The sequence below is a fragment of the Rhinichthys klamathensis genome, unplaced genomic scaffold, assembly GCF_029890125.1.
Source record: "Rhinichthys klamathensis goyatoka isolate OS25496 unplaced genomic scaffold, OSU_Roscu_1.1 h1tg000059l_1, whole genome shotgun sequence".
Taxonomy (NCBI): domain Eukaryota; kingdom Metazoa; phylum Chordata; class Actinopteri; order Cypriniformes; family Leuciscidae; genus Rhinichthys; species Rhinichthys klamathensis.
Genome location: NW_026606604.1, coordinates 10,163,084 through 10,180,928, shown reverse-complemented (window position 1 = coordinate 10,180,928; position 17,845 = coordinate 10,163,084). Strand labels below are relative to the sequence as shown.

General features: G+C 36.8%; 1 protein-coding gene across 2 annotated transcripts; it reads left to right on the top strand.

Annotated features, from left to right (window-relative positions):
* Positions 1-570: 570 nt before the first annotated feature.
* On the top strand, positions 571-17,796 carry mapre2 (microtubule-associated protein, RP/EB family, member 2). Of its 2 annotated transcripts, none has more exons than XM_056249325.1 (7): positions 571-713; positions 7,994-8,121; positions 9,941-10,086; positions 14,072-14,288; positions 14,401-14,546; positions 16,334-16,492; positions 17,305-17,796. In XM_056249325.1, exons 2-7 carry the CDS (start codon positions 8,001-8,003, stop codon positions 17,377-17,379), a joined length of 864 nt encoding a protein of 287 aa, XP_056105300.1. In that variant the 5' UTR covers positions 571-713; positions 7,994-8,000; the 3' UTR covers positions 17,380-17,796. The 2 variants fall into 2 exon arrangements, with proteins under 2 accessions (XP_056105300.1, XP_056105299.1); XM_056249324.1 differs by lacking the exon at positions 571-713 and adding an exon at positions 3,870-4,099.
* The last annotated feature ends 49 nt before the right edge of the window (positions 17,797-17,845 follow it).

Here is a 17,845-nt window from a genome sequence, read left to right as displayed (position 1 = left end):
TCAAGCATGTTCGCTTGACGTGCGAGAACCAATGAGGTTCATTCTCGTGTTACTACGCATCACGTTTGAGCTTCAGCTAGAACCAATGAGGTTTGTTTTGGGTGAACTTTAAGAATAAATAAACAAAATGAACTAAAATGAATGGCTAACTATTAAAGTGAGACTAACTTCCTAATTGGTTTATTAAATCGCCATATGCAATTTGACTTACTACATGCTATAACTACACAGTGACATGTGTCATATGTGTTGTAAATATAAGTTTATTAGACTGTCTGCTCCCCATTATTTAGGAATACAATTCAGTTTACAATGAAACAAAGGCAGGTTATTCCTCTAAATATACCTTTTATCTATCATCCAAACATGTTTCCCGTCGTGATAAATTAACGCATCACTCATTTCCCTTGATGCATAAACACATCAGGAAATCACCATTCCATATTCAACGAGCAGCGCACTGCATTCCTATTGGCCGAGAAAGACAACATCCGTTGCTTCCGTCAACCAATCATCTGAACGAAGGGAGGAGCCAATGAGAAAAACAACGGCTATTCTATCTGTCAACCAATCAGGGGGAAGTTGAAGGGCCATCCGCCAATCAGCGGCGTCGGGTGGATAGGTGTTTTGTGCTGCTGGTTCTCGGCGCTGGAGGGTGGGGTGCGATCCCAGAAGCGCAGCTGGTTTGGTCGGATTTACTGTTGAGTTCACGGGTGAGTCGAGCTTATATCAGGCGCTGTTTTTAAACTAATTAATGTGATTTCGTTTTGAAGAGGTTTGGTTTTGCAATGGCTGGACTGAGCCTATGGGAAACCATAGATTCGTGTTTAATTTTGTCATTAAGTTCAAAGATGATGCAGGCAGAGTAGCTTGTTAGCGTAGCACCAGCTGTTCATTACGTTGAACTGCATTGATGATGGTCTCAACTTTGACCCTAAACTGTCACGTTAAATGTTTTATGATGGCGTGGTTAATAAATGCATAATATTACTTCTGACACAAATTTGTACTGTTTTATTATTATTTTTTCTTTTTGTAATTAACATGTAGTTGTTAATTTCCTAAGCACACTTCCTGTTCTTAGAGAAATATGTTTAGGATGCAAGGTGCAACTTCTACATCAATGTTAGACAGTTAGTCCACATGTTGAACAAATTTGCACGAAGAAATAAAATATTAAATGGGCTGCAAAGCCATTTTCTGCCTTGAGGAGGGAGGGGAAAGCAAACAAAAGACAATTGAACAGTCTGGTGCAATTAAAAATGCAGTAATCTGCAACACAAGGAGCTTAAAGACTGCATGTTTAACATTTTAGTGCTTCTTTAGAAACGTTTACCTGACCCACAGTCAGGTTCAAAAGTCTGAGATTATTAGTTTGCATTTTCCCATTGCTAATTATTATCACCATGTGAAATTAATTTAAAAAGGCATATGAATTTCAGAATGTTTTAGTATTTATTTTGGGCATAACTGCAGTATTGGAGCTGTCATGATCTCTAGCATGATTTCAGATCTTCTAAAGTGCAACTAAATCTTCTGTGGAAAAAAAAAATCTGTCTGCACTAAGAGTCACATGATCAATGTCACTAATTTACTCTGATATTGATTTAATTTGGTTAATAGCCTACAGTAGTGGAGAATGGGAAATGGAGAATATTTCTGGTTCATTTTACATCATAACTTTTCTTTGCCTTAAAGTCCTGCTTATTTTATGAAAATTTTGGCCGATACCGATAATTCTTTGTATTTGAAAGCCGATAACCGATATATTGGCCGATGAATCTAAATCCAAATGTTTATATAATTGTTGAGAGCCTGATAACAAAAACAAAAGTCTCATCATTAAAGCCATGTCCAAAGCACACAATTATAATCTTCTCATAATTTATTGTAGCCTATATGACAGCACGTTGCACTTAACTGTATTTTCCTTTTTTTTTAAGTGATTCCAATCATATTTCAAGCAATTAAAAACCATCATGGTGAACAGAGCGCATCTGAAGTGTCTCAGCGGAAGAAAATAATCCATTATTTATCGGCTTTAATAATACATCGGCCAAATTTTCTCATTGGGCCGAAAACGATGACACTAAAAATAACCATATATCGGCCGATACCGATATGGTTGCCGATATATCGTGCATCCCTAAAAAAAGAAATCAAAATCAAAAAAGTTTTCACTGCGGTCTGACTTTTGAACCCCTCTGGATATACACTTAATTAAATTTTTTTTTTTTTTTTTGCTGACCAATAGTTTTTGTATTGTGCTATACATTATTGATTAGTATATTGTCCAGGCTGATTAACTGGGCAATATTTGGCCATTTTGAGATTACTGGCATCAGTCAATTATCATACCCACCTGATTATCATGTTATCAAGTTTCAAAACAATATCTGTTTTCACACTTGTACAAATGAAATATTGTGTAAAATAAGAAAGACTTCATTTAATTTCAGCATATTTGTACATTTACATTTGCTAATTAAACAGTATTATTAGATTATATCCATATTATATTCAATCTAAACTCAACCAGTAGTGCAGTAATATGCATCTAATCTTTTGTAATGTTCTTAAAGGGATAGTTCACCTGAAAATGAAAATTGTCATCATTTGCTCACCCACATGTCGTTCCAAACCCGTAATACTTTCGTTCATCTTCTGAACACAAATGAAGATATTTTTGATGAAATCTGAGAGCTTTCTGTCCCTCCATTGACAGCTACGAGCTACTACATAGACCATTTGTAGTGTAGTGTTGGCTTACTGTTTATATGAAGCCGTGAAAGAATGAGAAATACCCTCACTAATGTTTTTACTTGTAGTGTCACTTTGTTTAAAAGTTTGAGAACTTCTTTCGTCAGAGTGACTAGACCTTTGCTCATGACCTGGATAGATTTATCTATCTGTTTTGACTCTAAAAAACATAGATTTGATTGATTGGAGAGACTACATTGTAAAGATGTCATACTATATACATTAACAAGAGCCATATCTAAACATTCTGTTATGTGTATGTATATAATAAATAAAATCACAGCGCTCGTTGCAATGCAGAGAAGAATAATGAGCCATTGGCCCGTCACATATACATATATATATTATCAGTTATATGACAGATTTTGTAATGCTTTGAAAGAAGTCTCTTCTGCTCACCAAGGCTGCATTTATTTGATCAACAACACAGTAAAAACTGTAATATATTGTGAAAAAGTATTACAATTTAAAATGCCTTTTTTCTATTTAAAATGAATATTTTAAAATGTAATTTATTCCTGTGATCAAGGCTGAATTTTCAGCATCATTACTCCAGTCTTCAGTGTCACATGATCCTTCAGAAATCATTCAAATTTGCTGATATGCTGCTGAATTTTTTTAAATTAATGTCATCATATTATTATTTCCAGACTTTATTTGTGCGTAAAGAGCAGGTCGATCTAAATTAAGCAGGAAAGATAAACAGTTTAGTCTAATTTTGGAATATCTGTGCCAACCCATAACATGTTTATGAACACATTTTGTTTACCCTTGCATGAAATGTGAACTAATATGGGGAAAAATACACATCACAATAAAAGTCTGGACAAATTTTATTCCAAGATGCAGGCCTGTCTTTAGAAAACACCAAGGAGTTTTTTTTTCCTATGTCCTATGAGGAGCGATGACCTCTAAGTTATATTCATAAATATAATACATCATATATAATTTATAATTATGTATTTATTAGGAAGAGGCTAAATTAATCCAACAACCTGGCTCAAATGTGAAGTACCCCTCCCAAAGTCACATGACTGTAGTTCCGTGAATCACCTGTGAAGTCGCTGTTGAGCCAGAGAGACACACATCCACATTACACACACACACACATACACACACACACAGGATTTACACTGAGAACATTAAGCAGGCAGACGGCAGGGAACATCCCCGACGTCCCTTTCCTAGTCCGTTCGAGTATTTCACAGAGCCAAATGCCCGGTCCGACCCAAGCTCTGTCCCCCAATGGAGAGAACAACAACGACATCATTCCGGATAACAACGGCACCAACATCATTCCCTACAGAAAGAACACAGTGCGCGGAGAGCGCGCCTACAGGTACACCACTGCCATTACCATCCGCCGGCCGCTTTACAAAGAAAACCCGCTTAAAACGAGTTACTATCAATGCATTCAGCCGAAAACATCAAGATCATTCGTTTAAATCCATGCATTTCCAATGCACTCGCTCTGGGAACCCCAAACTCCCATTACGGCTGCGTTATATCTACCGTTATTGGTGGGGATTTTCCTGAGCCAGCTATGGCGTTTTCCCGATGGTGCAATCATCAAGAAACCATGTTAAAAGCTTTTCAGGGAATGCGTTCGTGCTTTGAGGGGTTTCCCCAAACATTATGCATATGTTTTAGGATGTATGTTTGTTGGGATGTAGGCTGACAGGGTGCTTTCCCAGGTTTTGACAGTGCCTGGCCTGTATGTTCACGAAGCAGTCAGCCATTGCGTAATGTAATTCATTTCATCCTAACCCCAAAATGTGTTCAGATCGTTGGTTGTGTCGTGCATATCGTGCCTAATACTAGGTAATATTTCATGCATGAGTAAAAAAAATGATTGCATGTGTTTTACGGGACTATAAACATGTTTTGGGTTGATGGCTTTTGTTGACAGTGATTTTTCCCTCCCCCTTCATTCCAACATCTCTCTAAACTGTTTATCTTCCCTGCTAAATTTAGATGAATCTGCTCTTTAAGCACAAAAGCACTTATGTCTGGAAATGCAATGTGCTTTTAAGCTCATTAAAGCCAGGAGAAATTAATATGGAGGCAGATTTGTCATCCTGTAGAGTTTTAAAAGAAATCCCGAAGAAGAGATGTGGGTTTTCTTGAGGGATTCGGTTCATTATTCAAATGATGATGCACTAGGAATTCAAGGGAAATGGGATTAATGTGTATTTTTCTGAATAGATCTGAAATTGGCTTCAGTCAGTTGTTTGAATTAGGTTACTTTATTACAAACAAGTCTTTGATATGTTCTTATGCTTAATTGTGACATTTTATTACTTTGATGTGGACAGTGCTAATTTGTTATAGTTTTTAAATTAATATTATTATTATTAAGTAATCAGTTTGTACTAGGGATTCATTATATTTCAGGACCATGTCCATAATAATCTGATTGATTTTCAATGCTTGTGGCAATTGTTTTGATTTATTTTTGCTATCATAAAATTATTTAAGAGCTGTCCCACTGCATCTTTCTATATATATATATATATATATATATATATATATATATATATATATATATGTGTGTATTATAAAGTTGCCTAAATTAATTTAAACATTGGAACAGTGATTTTACATTTACAAGACTGATTTAAGAGTTTAGTTTGCTTTTATTTATTTTTATAATCAAAATAGTTCCGGTCATAAATAGGTTATCAGCCATAGCATGAAATTAATGATCAACTTATATCATGTTGGCAAGAATTTTAATATTGGTGCGTCCCTAGTTTGTTTTATTCACCCAATCAAATAGTTTTGTGCTAAACTGAGAAATGTTTCAATTACATCAGCAGCTTTTTAAGGACACAAGTTTCAGTAGAGGACATAAAGTATTTTTTGTGTGAAGCAAATGTATAGGCTGACATCAGAAACTGTTCTGAGAAGGAAAATTACTGTATTTGTGCATACATTAAAAAGTACTTTATTGAACCTTTTTCCTTAGATTTTTTTAAAGTTTAGTTTTGAGTGAGATAGATCAAATTGGTGAGCTCACAATTGTGTATGAGAACAAACAAAGCTCAGACGCTTCTATGTAGCGTTGTGGAGTGCTCTGTCTGTAGCCTATATCATGATATTTACTTGGTGATTTCCTAGTTGACATTAGGATCATGTTACACAGTAGGGGTGGGCGGTATGACCAAAATTCTATTTCACGGTATGACTCATTTTATTTCACGGTAACGATATATTTCACGATATAGATATTTATATATGTAGTTATTCTCGAAAAATCGACAAAAAGGGCTTTGTATAATAAATAAACCCAAATACTTTAGAAATGAAAAGTACTTTACATTGTTTTCTTTTTCTCTTATTTGGTAAATGATTTATTTGGTAAACTATTTAGATAGCTAAATATAAACAAAACACACTCATCAACTTTTAGATAAACTGCCCCCAACTGATTGATATTAAATACAACTCATAGGTGCAATTAAACTTTAAATAAAGTGTTTCTGAATCATTTTTCAATCTCATGTTATGCTTTACTTCATCAATCAGTTTATAATATCTGAATATTTTATATTGAACTATTCTATTCATGATAAATTAGTTACTTCCTTTTAATTTTGTAGGATAGTAATACTAGTTGTTTAAATGTGTTCCCCGGTACATTTTTGCCATGTCTGCTTAGGCTACACTGCGTTTTTAAGGGGCTTGTTTTGCTCTTTTTGTAATATCTGGCAACCCGTCACCCTGCGCTTTAATCAATAGAAGTTCAGAAGTGACTAGCAGGAGAGCAGCAGTTTGAAAACCGAACAGCAGCTACTGTTAGTGTTGACAAAGTAGCCTAGTTTAAATTATACACACCTGTAACTGCGTCATTATTTGACCATAGCCCGGTGAACACCGCGCTCCCTCAGTGCGTCTGCACGCGCGCGTCTTCTGCATCAGTAAAATGCGGTCGGTTAATTTGAGTGTCAAGTTGTAATCACGGATCGAATCAAAGGAAGATTTTATCAGCTGGTTCGGTGACCAATTGTTTGGAGTTAGAAATATATAACTCTCGATGCATATTTAGTAATTTTGCCTCAGACAGGCTACAGGATTATACATTCACTTTAACAAGCCGGTTGTTCATTACCACGGGCGGCAAATTGTTTGCGTGTTTAAAAACTATACATAAGAGACGGAAAGATGCAGATAACTATACATTATTTAAGGTTATTTCTATTCGTTACGATATTTATAACTGTTGTTGTCCAGCTTTCCCCGTTGCGAGCGTGCACTAATCTGTGGGTGCTGCACTGCTCTAGTGACTGCAGCGCCTTTCCCCCCGAAAATATCACGTTAACAACAACAACAACCCTTTAGAAAATGTAATTCCTTTGTGGATCCTCTTGATCTGCTTTCTCCGTGTTTCTTTTTACAATTCTCAGTGTTTCAGTCTCACGCACGTTGCACGCGAGTTAACCACGCCCACTTATTTGCATTTCGCGGTATACACGGAATAAAAAAATCTGTTACGGTTGACATTTTCTACCGCGGTAACGATATATACCGTCATACCGCCCAGCCCTATTACACAGTGTTTACAGGCAAAACTTGCATTGCTAGATGGCAGGAAAAGTTCAGTATTAAGAGAATAAATTCAGTTTTGTCTCAGTTTTAAGTATTAGAAATATTCCAAACACTTAGAAACGTGTTGCAGTTGCACAGTTTCATATTTTTAGTCACAAAGCATTATATAGTGCGCAGGCTAAAGGCCTGTTCACACACCAAGGACGCTAACAATAAAGATAAGATATGTTTCTAAAAATCGTTCTAAATGTAAACGAATAACAGAATCCACATCACATCTGTAACGAGAACGGCACAGAGAAACAATATTGTTGGAATCAATTTCAGAACGATTTCTTTCCAGCTGATAAACGATAAAAACATTGACAGCCAATCAGAATCCACCGGACTTCAAAGAGCTCAAGCATTTAAAGCGGCAGAAGACAAAACTGCAGCGTTATTGTGGACTCTAATATAGTAATCTTAATAGTTATCATTCTTGGTGTGAACGGGAATTAAATTAGACTTGGTACATCATCCTCTTGTTATAGTGTTCTGTAAGTAGTATGCGTTGTAAATTGCTCAGTCTGGTTCAGTCAATAGCAGAGCTGATAGTGACGTTCAGACTTTGAGCAGTCCTTCACTACATCTGCACATGATTCTGACGGTGATGATGATGATGATAATGATGATGTGTCATCCACAGCTGGGGGATGGCGGTCAACGTGTATTCTACCTCAATCACCCAGGAGACTATGAGCAGGCATGACATCACGGCCTGGGTGAACGATCTGGTCAGTCTAAACTACACTAAAGTGGAGCAGCTGTCATCAGGTATTTGAACCTCCCAACTTAAACTACCACTGACACTCATTAGACACAAAGGCCAATAATCCCAGAGGATTTACACTTAAGGCATTTTGCTAGTGCCCGTCTGCCCGGCCATAGGGCGGCTGCTGCTACCTTTAAACATTTGTGTAATGCGTTTGTCTGCTCAGTAAAGCTGTTGTAAATTCTCAGCTGCTTTAGGTAAAACAGCCATGATTTATAAATCTGGGAATAGAGTACATAACACTTTGTTTTTGTGTACACTTTAAATGCATAAAACGAGAACTTCTTTATTACAGCAAAAAACAAACAAACAAACAAACAAAAAAAAACATGTAAAGCTTTGCATCGTCTAATAATAGTGTTTGTACCAGGGTTTTTATAGTTAACTGAATCTAAAACCATTAAAAAAAAAATTTAATTGAAATGAAATAAAATATAAAAATCCAAGCAATATTTTTTTATTTTTTTTAAATAAATAAAAATGAAAACTATTAATAGTCTAATTTAATGTCTATATAAAATTAAAATGGAAAATATATAGAAATTATTAAAAATAATAACTATAGTAGTATATCAGTGATACTAAAATAACACTGGTTTATAGCATATTGTGTGCAATGTTACATGGTATATTTAATGTTAAACCTAATCTAATCCTTTTATAATTATTATACATGCAATTTTTATGTCTGTCTAATATTTTTCATGAGACTACATGGACATTTTTCATACCACAGGACTATTTAAATAGCTAAAAAAAAAAATGTTGTCATCTTTCATCAAGTACTTTTACTTTTAATCTGAAATGACTACATTACTTTTGATGGCCGCTATGATTAAGTGTCGTTTACATTTATTTAATTAGTTGTTTGATGAACGTTAAAAAAGGAATTAGGTTGGTGAATAGTAAATATAGGCTAATAAACCCCAATAATTAAGCTAAAAAATATTTTATAAAACAAACGACATTGCACACATAGCATTATTTAAATTTGTAAATATAGGCTTATGTATAATTAGTTTATGGTTTTGGGATATATATCTTTGCCAGATAAATGCGATTTACAGACCTAGAAAAGTCTTTAATCTTTAAAAATATGATTTAATGATAAATAACAATAAAATAATCTTATATCTTAATAAATACAGTTATTTTCTAGTTAAATAGTTTGCTCTGCTCGAAAATAGGACTAAATGTTTTTTTAGGACTTAATGTTTAGTTTGAACACACCCTTTTTAAATAATGTTTTATGTTTTGAATTTGTAAATGCCAAGGATTGGTATTAAGCTCCACCAATTTCTATAAAATTATTCTAGTCTTTATCCATTAGTCATGCAATTGAGTCATTAAAAGTCATCTGTCGAAATTAGTTTGAACGTTGACTGGTAATATCAAACAGTAGATCTTTGCGACACAAGACTTCTATGCTTTAGCATGACATCACATGGACCTTAATTTAGTTCAGCATAAGCACAGGTCAGGCCAGAGGTATTTAAAGATCTCAGAGACACTGAATATCCTCTGGAAGGGGTCCAGGTCTACCTAGACGGGCTGAAGACATTGATTTACGTGACGTTGCATTGGCATTTTAAATGACGTCCTTGGAGACAAATGTATCCTCCCTTTAAGTGCCCTTGTTTTAGTTCTTCTGAATGAGCAGATTAAGTTTACTTCAGAGGAAATTCCACTGTGAGATGATCGTGAAACTGAGTCTAAATCTGGTTGAAAGTTTTGGAGATGTGAAAGATGCAGAATGAGTCCTACAGATTGTCTTAGCAAAACCTTGTTGACCCAGCGAATCATTTGCGCATGACGTTACAGGAGCAGCGTACTGTCAGTTCATGGACATGCTGTTTCCCGGCTGTATCAGTCTTAAGAAGGTGAAATTCCAGGCCAAGCTGGAGCATGAATACATCCACAACTTCAAACTCCTGCAGGCCTCCTTCAAGAGGATGAATGTTGACAAGGTGAGACAAACATGAGGGCGTTGCTCTTTCACTTAGGGATGTCCCGATCAGGGTTTTTTGCCCTCGAGTCCGAGTCCGAGTCATTTGATTTTGAGTATCTACCGATACCGAGTCCCGATCCGATACTTATATAATACATAAAAAATAAAAAAAAGAAGAGAGAAAAAACAGATCCAGGATGTTCCTTATTTTTTATTTAATTCACCTTATTTTAACATTCAACAACTCTGTTAACAAACAGAGCACTTCTTTGAGGTAGCTTGAACAATCAAGTAATAAATAACATAAAATCTTCACTTTTGGACTTTAGTGCAACAGTAAATAGAAAAAGTCTAATATAAAAACAAATAGCACCTCAACTTAAAATACCCGGCAGGCATGTAAACAAAAAATAAAAATGTTTTAAAAGTGTATAAAAAATAATGAGAATATATATATACATTAGGGGTGTAACAGTGCACAAAATTGCGGTTCGGTTCGATATGATACAGCAAAAAGAAATAAATGCCAGAGAAATGTCCTATTTATTAAAAGAAAAACTATTTTTAAATAAGTTTGAGTTTTCCTACATCTTGAAACTTTCAGGTTTATAAATGGGGGTAATCTTTGAAGGATGAACAAATAATGTTTTGGTAATCACATTAAAAATAACATTTAAATATATATTTATATAATATTTGAGTTTTGAAGTGCAACAGTAAATCCATTCACGGCACAATGTTTCTCCTGGTTCCCACGTCAGCGCTGTTTGATCTAATAGAGATCTACGGTTAATAACGGACAAATTTGAATGCTTCTCACTAGATCTCGCAGCGATGTTATTACTTCAGTGGCGAATTCAAATGTTTTCTTCACTGGATCTCTTAGCACAGTGTCGCTTGATCTCGCGCTGCACAGATGTTGCTGGTCCGAACTGATAATGGTCCGTTAAGCACAATATAATGAGTAGCGAAGATTCGTTCCGCTTTCATTACGTTTGCCATTTGATGTTGCGCAACGTTGTGGTGATCGCGCCAGCGCGGATTTTGTCTGCAGGAAAAATGGTCCTAGGAATCGTTCGGTATATGCGTACCGAACCGGAAGCCTCGTACCGAAACGGTTCAATAATTAGGAATAAATGTACCGTTACACCCCTAATTTACATATATCCGAGTCCTGACCGGGAGGTAACCTCCGATTCCGATCGAGTCTGAAACCACGTGATCGGGCCCGATTTCCGATCGCGTGATCGGATCGGGACATCCCTACTTGTAACCGCTGAACGGACCACAGCAATACGGTTACGGAAATAAAAATCTGATCAAAATCACCAGAGGAAAGTACCTTTTTTAGCATGAAAGAAAGTTGTGGTTTTATCTGATAAGAAAATGCATGAAAGACCCTCAAAACCCCAGTCTGTTTTTGCCATTTCCAAAAAACGATGCTGTTTTTCAATGCTTAAAGGTGAACTAAGTAACTTTTTTACCTTATCCCGAACAGCTTTGGAGTCATTGTAATGTTTATATTACTGATTTCGTGTTGAATGGTGGTCGTCTCGCACCCCCCTGGTGCCTGTTAGCCGCAAAACCACCCTTGCAACTTTGGGCCGGCGGGCCGCATCTCTGCGTGAGTGCTATTCACGACAGTACAAGTACTCCACAGCGACTCTAGGGGTCGCTGTTTGACAAAAACGGAATTCCTACTTAGTGCTGCTTTAAAAGGCTATAACCACTTAAAGAGCATATTGTAGGTAAAAAAAAAAATCTAAATTAATATATAACCTTGTATGAAAATACCATATGAAAAGGTAATGCAGGATTTAAAATGTTTTAAAACGACATAAGGGCACTAATTTAGTAGATAAAGTGAGCGTTTCTTGGACTGCTCGTAAAAACGGCTTTTTTTTCAACATCGCGTCATTTTACGTCACGCTAGGGAGCCTCAGCCTCGCCTCAGTGCAGAGCAGGCTGGCATTCAGTGAGAGTGGCCGTGAGTCAGTGTGTTTTCGGTAGTTTTTGTATTTCAATCTATCATCGTCATGGTAAATTATTGTGTTTGTGGAGGTTGCAAAAACTCCGGCCTGTCAGGACATCGAGTCCACAGGTTTCCCACACAAGAAAAACGGTACTGCTGTATATATTTCGTGCCTGGTGCGGTTTGTGCAGGTGAAGAGACGGGATTTCTCTTCCGCATCGGCTTCGAGAAACGCGGTCGTGTGTAGCTTTCACTTCAGATCGTGTGTAGCGTTCACTTCAGATCGGAGGATTATCATCCCGGCGATATGATGGAGTTTAACATGGGATGCCGAAGCAAGAATATTGATCGTCGTATACTGTACCAATGGCATCAAATAGTGTGATATAGGTAGTCATGCCCTAAATAGAGGCAACTTGTAATTGAAAAACAAAATTACTAGGTTGATTAAATATTCAAATCTTTAATTTTCTGTTTATGTTATAACCCAGATGAAAAATATGTTTTAAAAATGTACTTGAGTATGTTTTTAGTAACTTACAATAGAAATATACTCAAGTATAGTTTTTATACATTTAATAGTATACATCTACCCTAAACATACTAATGTCTGCTGGCCTGATATACGATGGTAATAATCTGTACAATATTGTGAGCACAGTGTATCGTTAGCGAACGTGTATATCTATAAGCACGTCTCTCACCAAGACACCTGTCCTGTTCTCCACTGGTTCTCCTCACACCACAACTCAATGTGTCTCTGACCGTTCTGTCTGACATTAATCCTGGCCTGTCCCTACTCTCTTGGCAGCATAGCAGGCTCATAATTGTATGGCTGTAGTCCATAATTGTAAGTAAGTATTTCCTCAGCGTCCGAAATGTCATTGCGATCCATTGTTTTCCTGTTGTTTGAATCGACCGCTCTCCCGCCCGTTACGTCACGCCCACCACACCCATTTTCAGACGCGGAAGTAAAATTTTCTCACAAAAACGACTCCAGAAGCTTATGTAGCGTATTTATAAGAATATTTTAAAGAAAATCTAGTTCCTACATTATTTTTCTATACATTGACTCGTTGGGTCCTCTAACCTGCAATATGCCCTTTAAGCCTAGTTCACACTACATGATTTTAAAACGTCGGGCTGAACTGTGCGGTTCACACTACATGACTTGCTCTCTGTGAAATCAGGAGTGTTCAAGTTGTTGAGCTGTTCACACCACACGACACAACGTGATTGATCCGCAACAGGGGGTAACGCACTACACGAGTTGACAACAACTCTGTCACCCAACGATTCTATCTTGTCTACAAACCACGTTTTGTCACAAAAAATCACGCGATAAAACGAACCGGAAATGACGCGAAACAGCACGCGCGCCAATACCCAGCGAAGAAGACGAAGAAGAACACAACACGCGAACATGCCTTGCTCTGATTGGCTGTAGCTCATGACATCACGTCTAGCATGCTAGATATTTTTCTGGGCTCGGCGACGCGTCTGCGAGCGTCTTTGATGCGTTGTTGGCTCTTTCATACTAACAGATTGGCGAGCGTTCATCGCCCGCTAATCCTCCGCGATTTGCATGCGATAACACCCTGACCTGTCGGCGAGCTCAACGATTTGCAAATCGGGCTTAAAATCATGTAGTGTGAACTAGGCTTTATTTGACAAGATTTATTTAAGAGATTTCAACCACACATTGAAGTTTACTTGAGATTTGAAGTTAATTATTTAACAACCCATTCAACTTCTCACGGTTCACGTGCAGGTAAACAAATGTTTTCTAAAATGTTTTATTTTGATCGTTTTTATGATAAAATAGATTTCCAATTAGTATTTTTTATGGTTTCATTAATTATTAGCACCACTTCCCTGCATTTCCCACCAGGAAGCCCCAGGGTTTTTCAAACCCCAGTTTGTGAAACCCTGATTTAACTAAATAACTATAAATCCTCTGTATTTGTTAAGTAGAGTTGTCTTTTTAATCTTCTTCACTTTTACACTCGCATCCTGTTCCCCTTCCTCTTAGATTATCCCTGTAGAGAAGCTCGTCAAGGGGCGATTTCAAGACAACCTGGACTTCATTCAGTGGTTCAAGAAGTTCTTCGACGCCAACTACGACGGGAAGGAATACGACCCGGTCCAGGCCAGACAGGGCCAGGATGCCATTCCCCCTCCAGATCCTGGGGAGCAGATCTTCAACCTGCCAAAGAAATCCCTCCACGCCGCCTGCTCTCCCACCGCAGGTCTGTTCGGGCTGCTCGTGATTTATTAACAATCATAATTAATCAACTGGCAAATTGACATCTACTAAATGTTGAGCCTCCTGCATCATGGCATCTGTTAACTTGTGTGCAGGAGCTGCTAGATCAACCAGTTCAACCCCTAAATCCTCCACCTCCACCTCCCGACCCTCCTCTGCCAAAAAGATTCCTGTGATGTCAGCGACACCCGCTAAGGGAGAGAAGGAGCTGGAAGCCCAAGTAACACAACTAGGCGAACAGGTGTGACACCCCTAACCCTATTAACACTATTAAACTCTTTAAATAGACCGTTTGAGCAATCAAGAACATAATGGCTATAAGTGCTAAACGAGACCATGAGATAAGATGCTAATTTAGTAGATCAGTTTGGAAGAGATTTGTCTAAATGTATTGTTGCGTTGATTCTTGATACACTACTTAGACAGCTTTTTAGGCAATATCAAAGCCTATATTCCTAGACAGCATATAGGACGCTTAGTGTGATGGTTTCCTTCTTCCTTCATCTTTATAGATCTTCTTACGACATAGGGCTCTTTCAACATCATAGGCATCTTTCTAGATCTTCGACATCATAGGCATCTTTCTAGATCTTCGACATCATAGGCATCTTTCTAGATCTTCGACATCAGGCATCTTTCTAGATCTTCGACATCATAGGCATCTTTCTAGATCTTCGACATCATAGGCATCTTTCTAGATCTTCGGCATCTTTCTAGATCTTTGACATCATAGGGATCTTTCTAGATCTTGCGACATCATAGGCATCTTTCTAGATCTTTGACATCATAGGCATCTTTCTAGATCTTTGACATCATAGGCATCTTTCTAGATCTTGCGACATCATAGGCATCTTTCTAGATCCTCGACATCAGAGGCATCTTTCTAGATCTTGCGACATCATAGGCATCTTTCTAGATCTTCGACATCATAGGCATCTTTCTAGATCTTGCGACATCATAGGCATCTTTCTAGATCTTTGACATCATAGGCCTCTTTCTAGATATTCGACATTATAGGCATCTTTCTAGATCTTCGACATCATAGGCATCTTTCTAGATCTTGCGACATCATAGGCATCTTTCTAGATCTTCGACATCATAGGCATCTTTCTAGATCTTCGGCATCTTTCTAGATCTTTGACATCATAGGGATCTTTCTAGATCTTACGATATCATAAGCATCTTTTTAGATCTCTTTATGACATAGGCATCTTTCTAGATGTTCTTACGACATCATAGGCATCTTTTTAGATCTCTTTATGACATCATAGGCATCTTTTAAGATCTCTTTATGACATCATAGGCATCTTTTAATATCTCTTTATGACATCATAGGCATGTTTTAAGATCTTAAAACAGCCGTCTTTCTAATGTTTTTTCTTACAACATCATAGGTATCTTTTTAGATGCTCGTATGGTATTTTAGGCATCATTCTAAATCTTATGACATGCATCTTTATAGACCTTATCATGACATCATAGACTTTTTATTTTATTTTATTTTTTTACCTGTGATTGACAAGTTTTTGGGAACCTAGTGAACTTTATTCTGACATCATGGACTGTCTCTGCATTTTTGGACTTGCTTACCTTGACAGTTTTTCTTTTTTTTAACATGTGCTGTTAATCTTCTAGACAGCATTTTTGGCCATCAAATCCTGTATTTCTTGACAGCATGTGCTGTTTTATGCATTTTAAACTTTGTGGAGCTTTTTTTGAACATCATAAGCTGTTGACCTATAAAACATTTTTGGGCACCTAGTGAGCTGCCTTGTTAGACATAACTTTCTGAAATCATTTGCATCAAGGCTTTCATTAATAAAAAAAAAAGTAATGCATTGTTAATTATGTACAATAAACAAGTAAAGGACTTTTATTGGAAATGAATTAAATTCTGAAAAGGCTGCTAAAACAGCAAGTAGAAGTGCATCTGCTCAATGAAGAGTTATGTTGTTTAGAAGCATGTCTATAAAGCAATAACCAGCTTTTACTGTCCATTTACACTCTTGTGTCTCTCCACTGCTGTAGCTCAACACATTAAAGCTAGCACTAGAAGGAGTGGAGAAGGAGCGGGATTTCTACTTCGGGAAGCTGAGAGAGGTGGAGCTGTTGTGTCAGGATCAGGGCCAGGACAACGGGCCCTTCGTGGAGAGACTCATGGAAGTGCTGTACTCAGCAGATGACCAGGTTTGTACCTCCCGAGGGATTTTTTTGTCATCAGCACAGTGAGCATACACTGTATTTGTTTATATATTGTACATTTTTACTTTTAATAAAACATCACCTTTTATTATTATTATTAAGCATCACACCTATTTATGTATGTGTGTATTTATTACATTACTTTTTTTTGCTCTTTTGTCTTTTAATAAAACATCACACCTTTTATTGTTATTTTTTTCTTTTAATAAAAGCACACCATTTATTGATGTTTTATTATTATTTGATATTTTCTTTTTAGAAGACAACACAACTTTATTTTATGTATGCAATGCATTCATTCAAACTTTTTTGTGTGTGTCATATTCCAAACTAATTTAGCATTTCCCTTGATGTCCACTTATGATTTTGGACGAGGTAAAAAAAAAAAACGGTCATAATTTAGTTTTTCTTTGTTTCTTTTATCCTCTATCTGTAAATCAGAATTAAACAGGCTATTTTTCTATAAATGACCTGTTATTGTTAACATACTGCATACTACTACTTTAGTTCAAACTTTAATTCAATACTGAATAGATGTACATCAAATCGGTCACAACTCAATGTACTTTTTATTTGTGACTTCATAAGTATGATTTCTAAAGGACCCATTTGATCTTGTTTTTTGTGATATGACCGCATTTGTCGCATATGTAGTGCAGTTTGTCACGATTCATGACACTAAATAAAAGACTGGTTTAAGATATGTTGTTAAACTACTATACTAGGACAAACTGACATTATCTAAAATGCCAAGATCCCCCTAAATAACTAACAAACAACTGTGTGTGTGTGTGCAGGAGGCCGGCGGAGAGGAACACGAGGCTCCGGCTCAGGAGGAGGACGTTCCTGACGACACACAGGACGAATACTGAACACACATGCACTCAGTCAGAAAACTACTTTGGGTTCACTTTCTCAAACTCATGACGGTTTATTTCTCATTTGCTCTGGTGTTGAAGGAGAGAGACAAATTGGCCAAATATTCAAAGGTGTCTTTTGTCAACTTGTTTTCTTCATTAGCCCTGTTTAATTGCATCACGACTATTATGAACATGTATCTGACAGCAGCTTAAATGGTGACTCTTGTTCGTGTAAAGCCCTTGATAACGACCACTGCGCAGCAACTACATTTGGTTTTTACTTTACCATACTCTTTCATCTCGCTACACAGATGAAGGAAAATTGATTTCTTAAGCTGTTTGTTTTTAGATGTGACATCAAATCATGAAATTTAAAAATACCGCAATAAGAGTAGTTTAAAGAGCTACCAATACCATTTGTGAAATAAAACCCGTTAGATTCCTTACAAAAACTGACCATTGGTTACTATAGTAAATT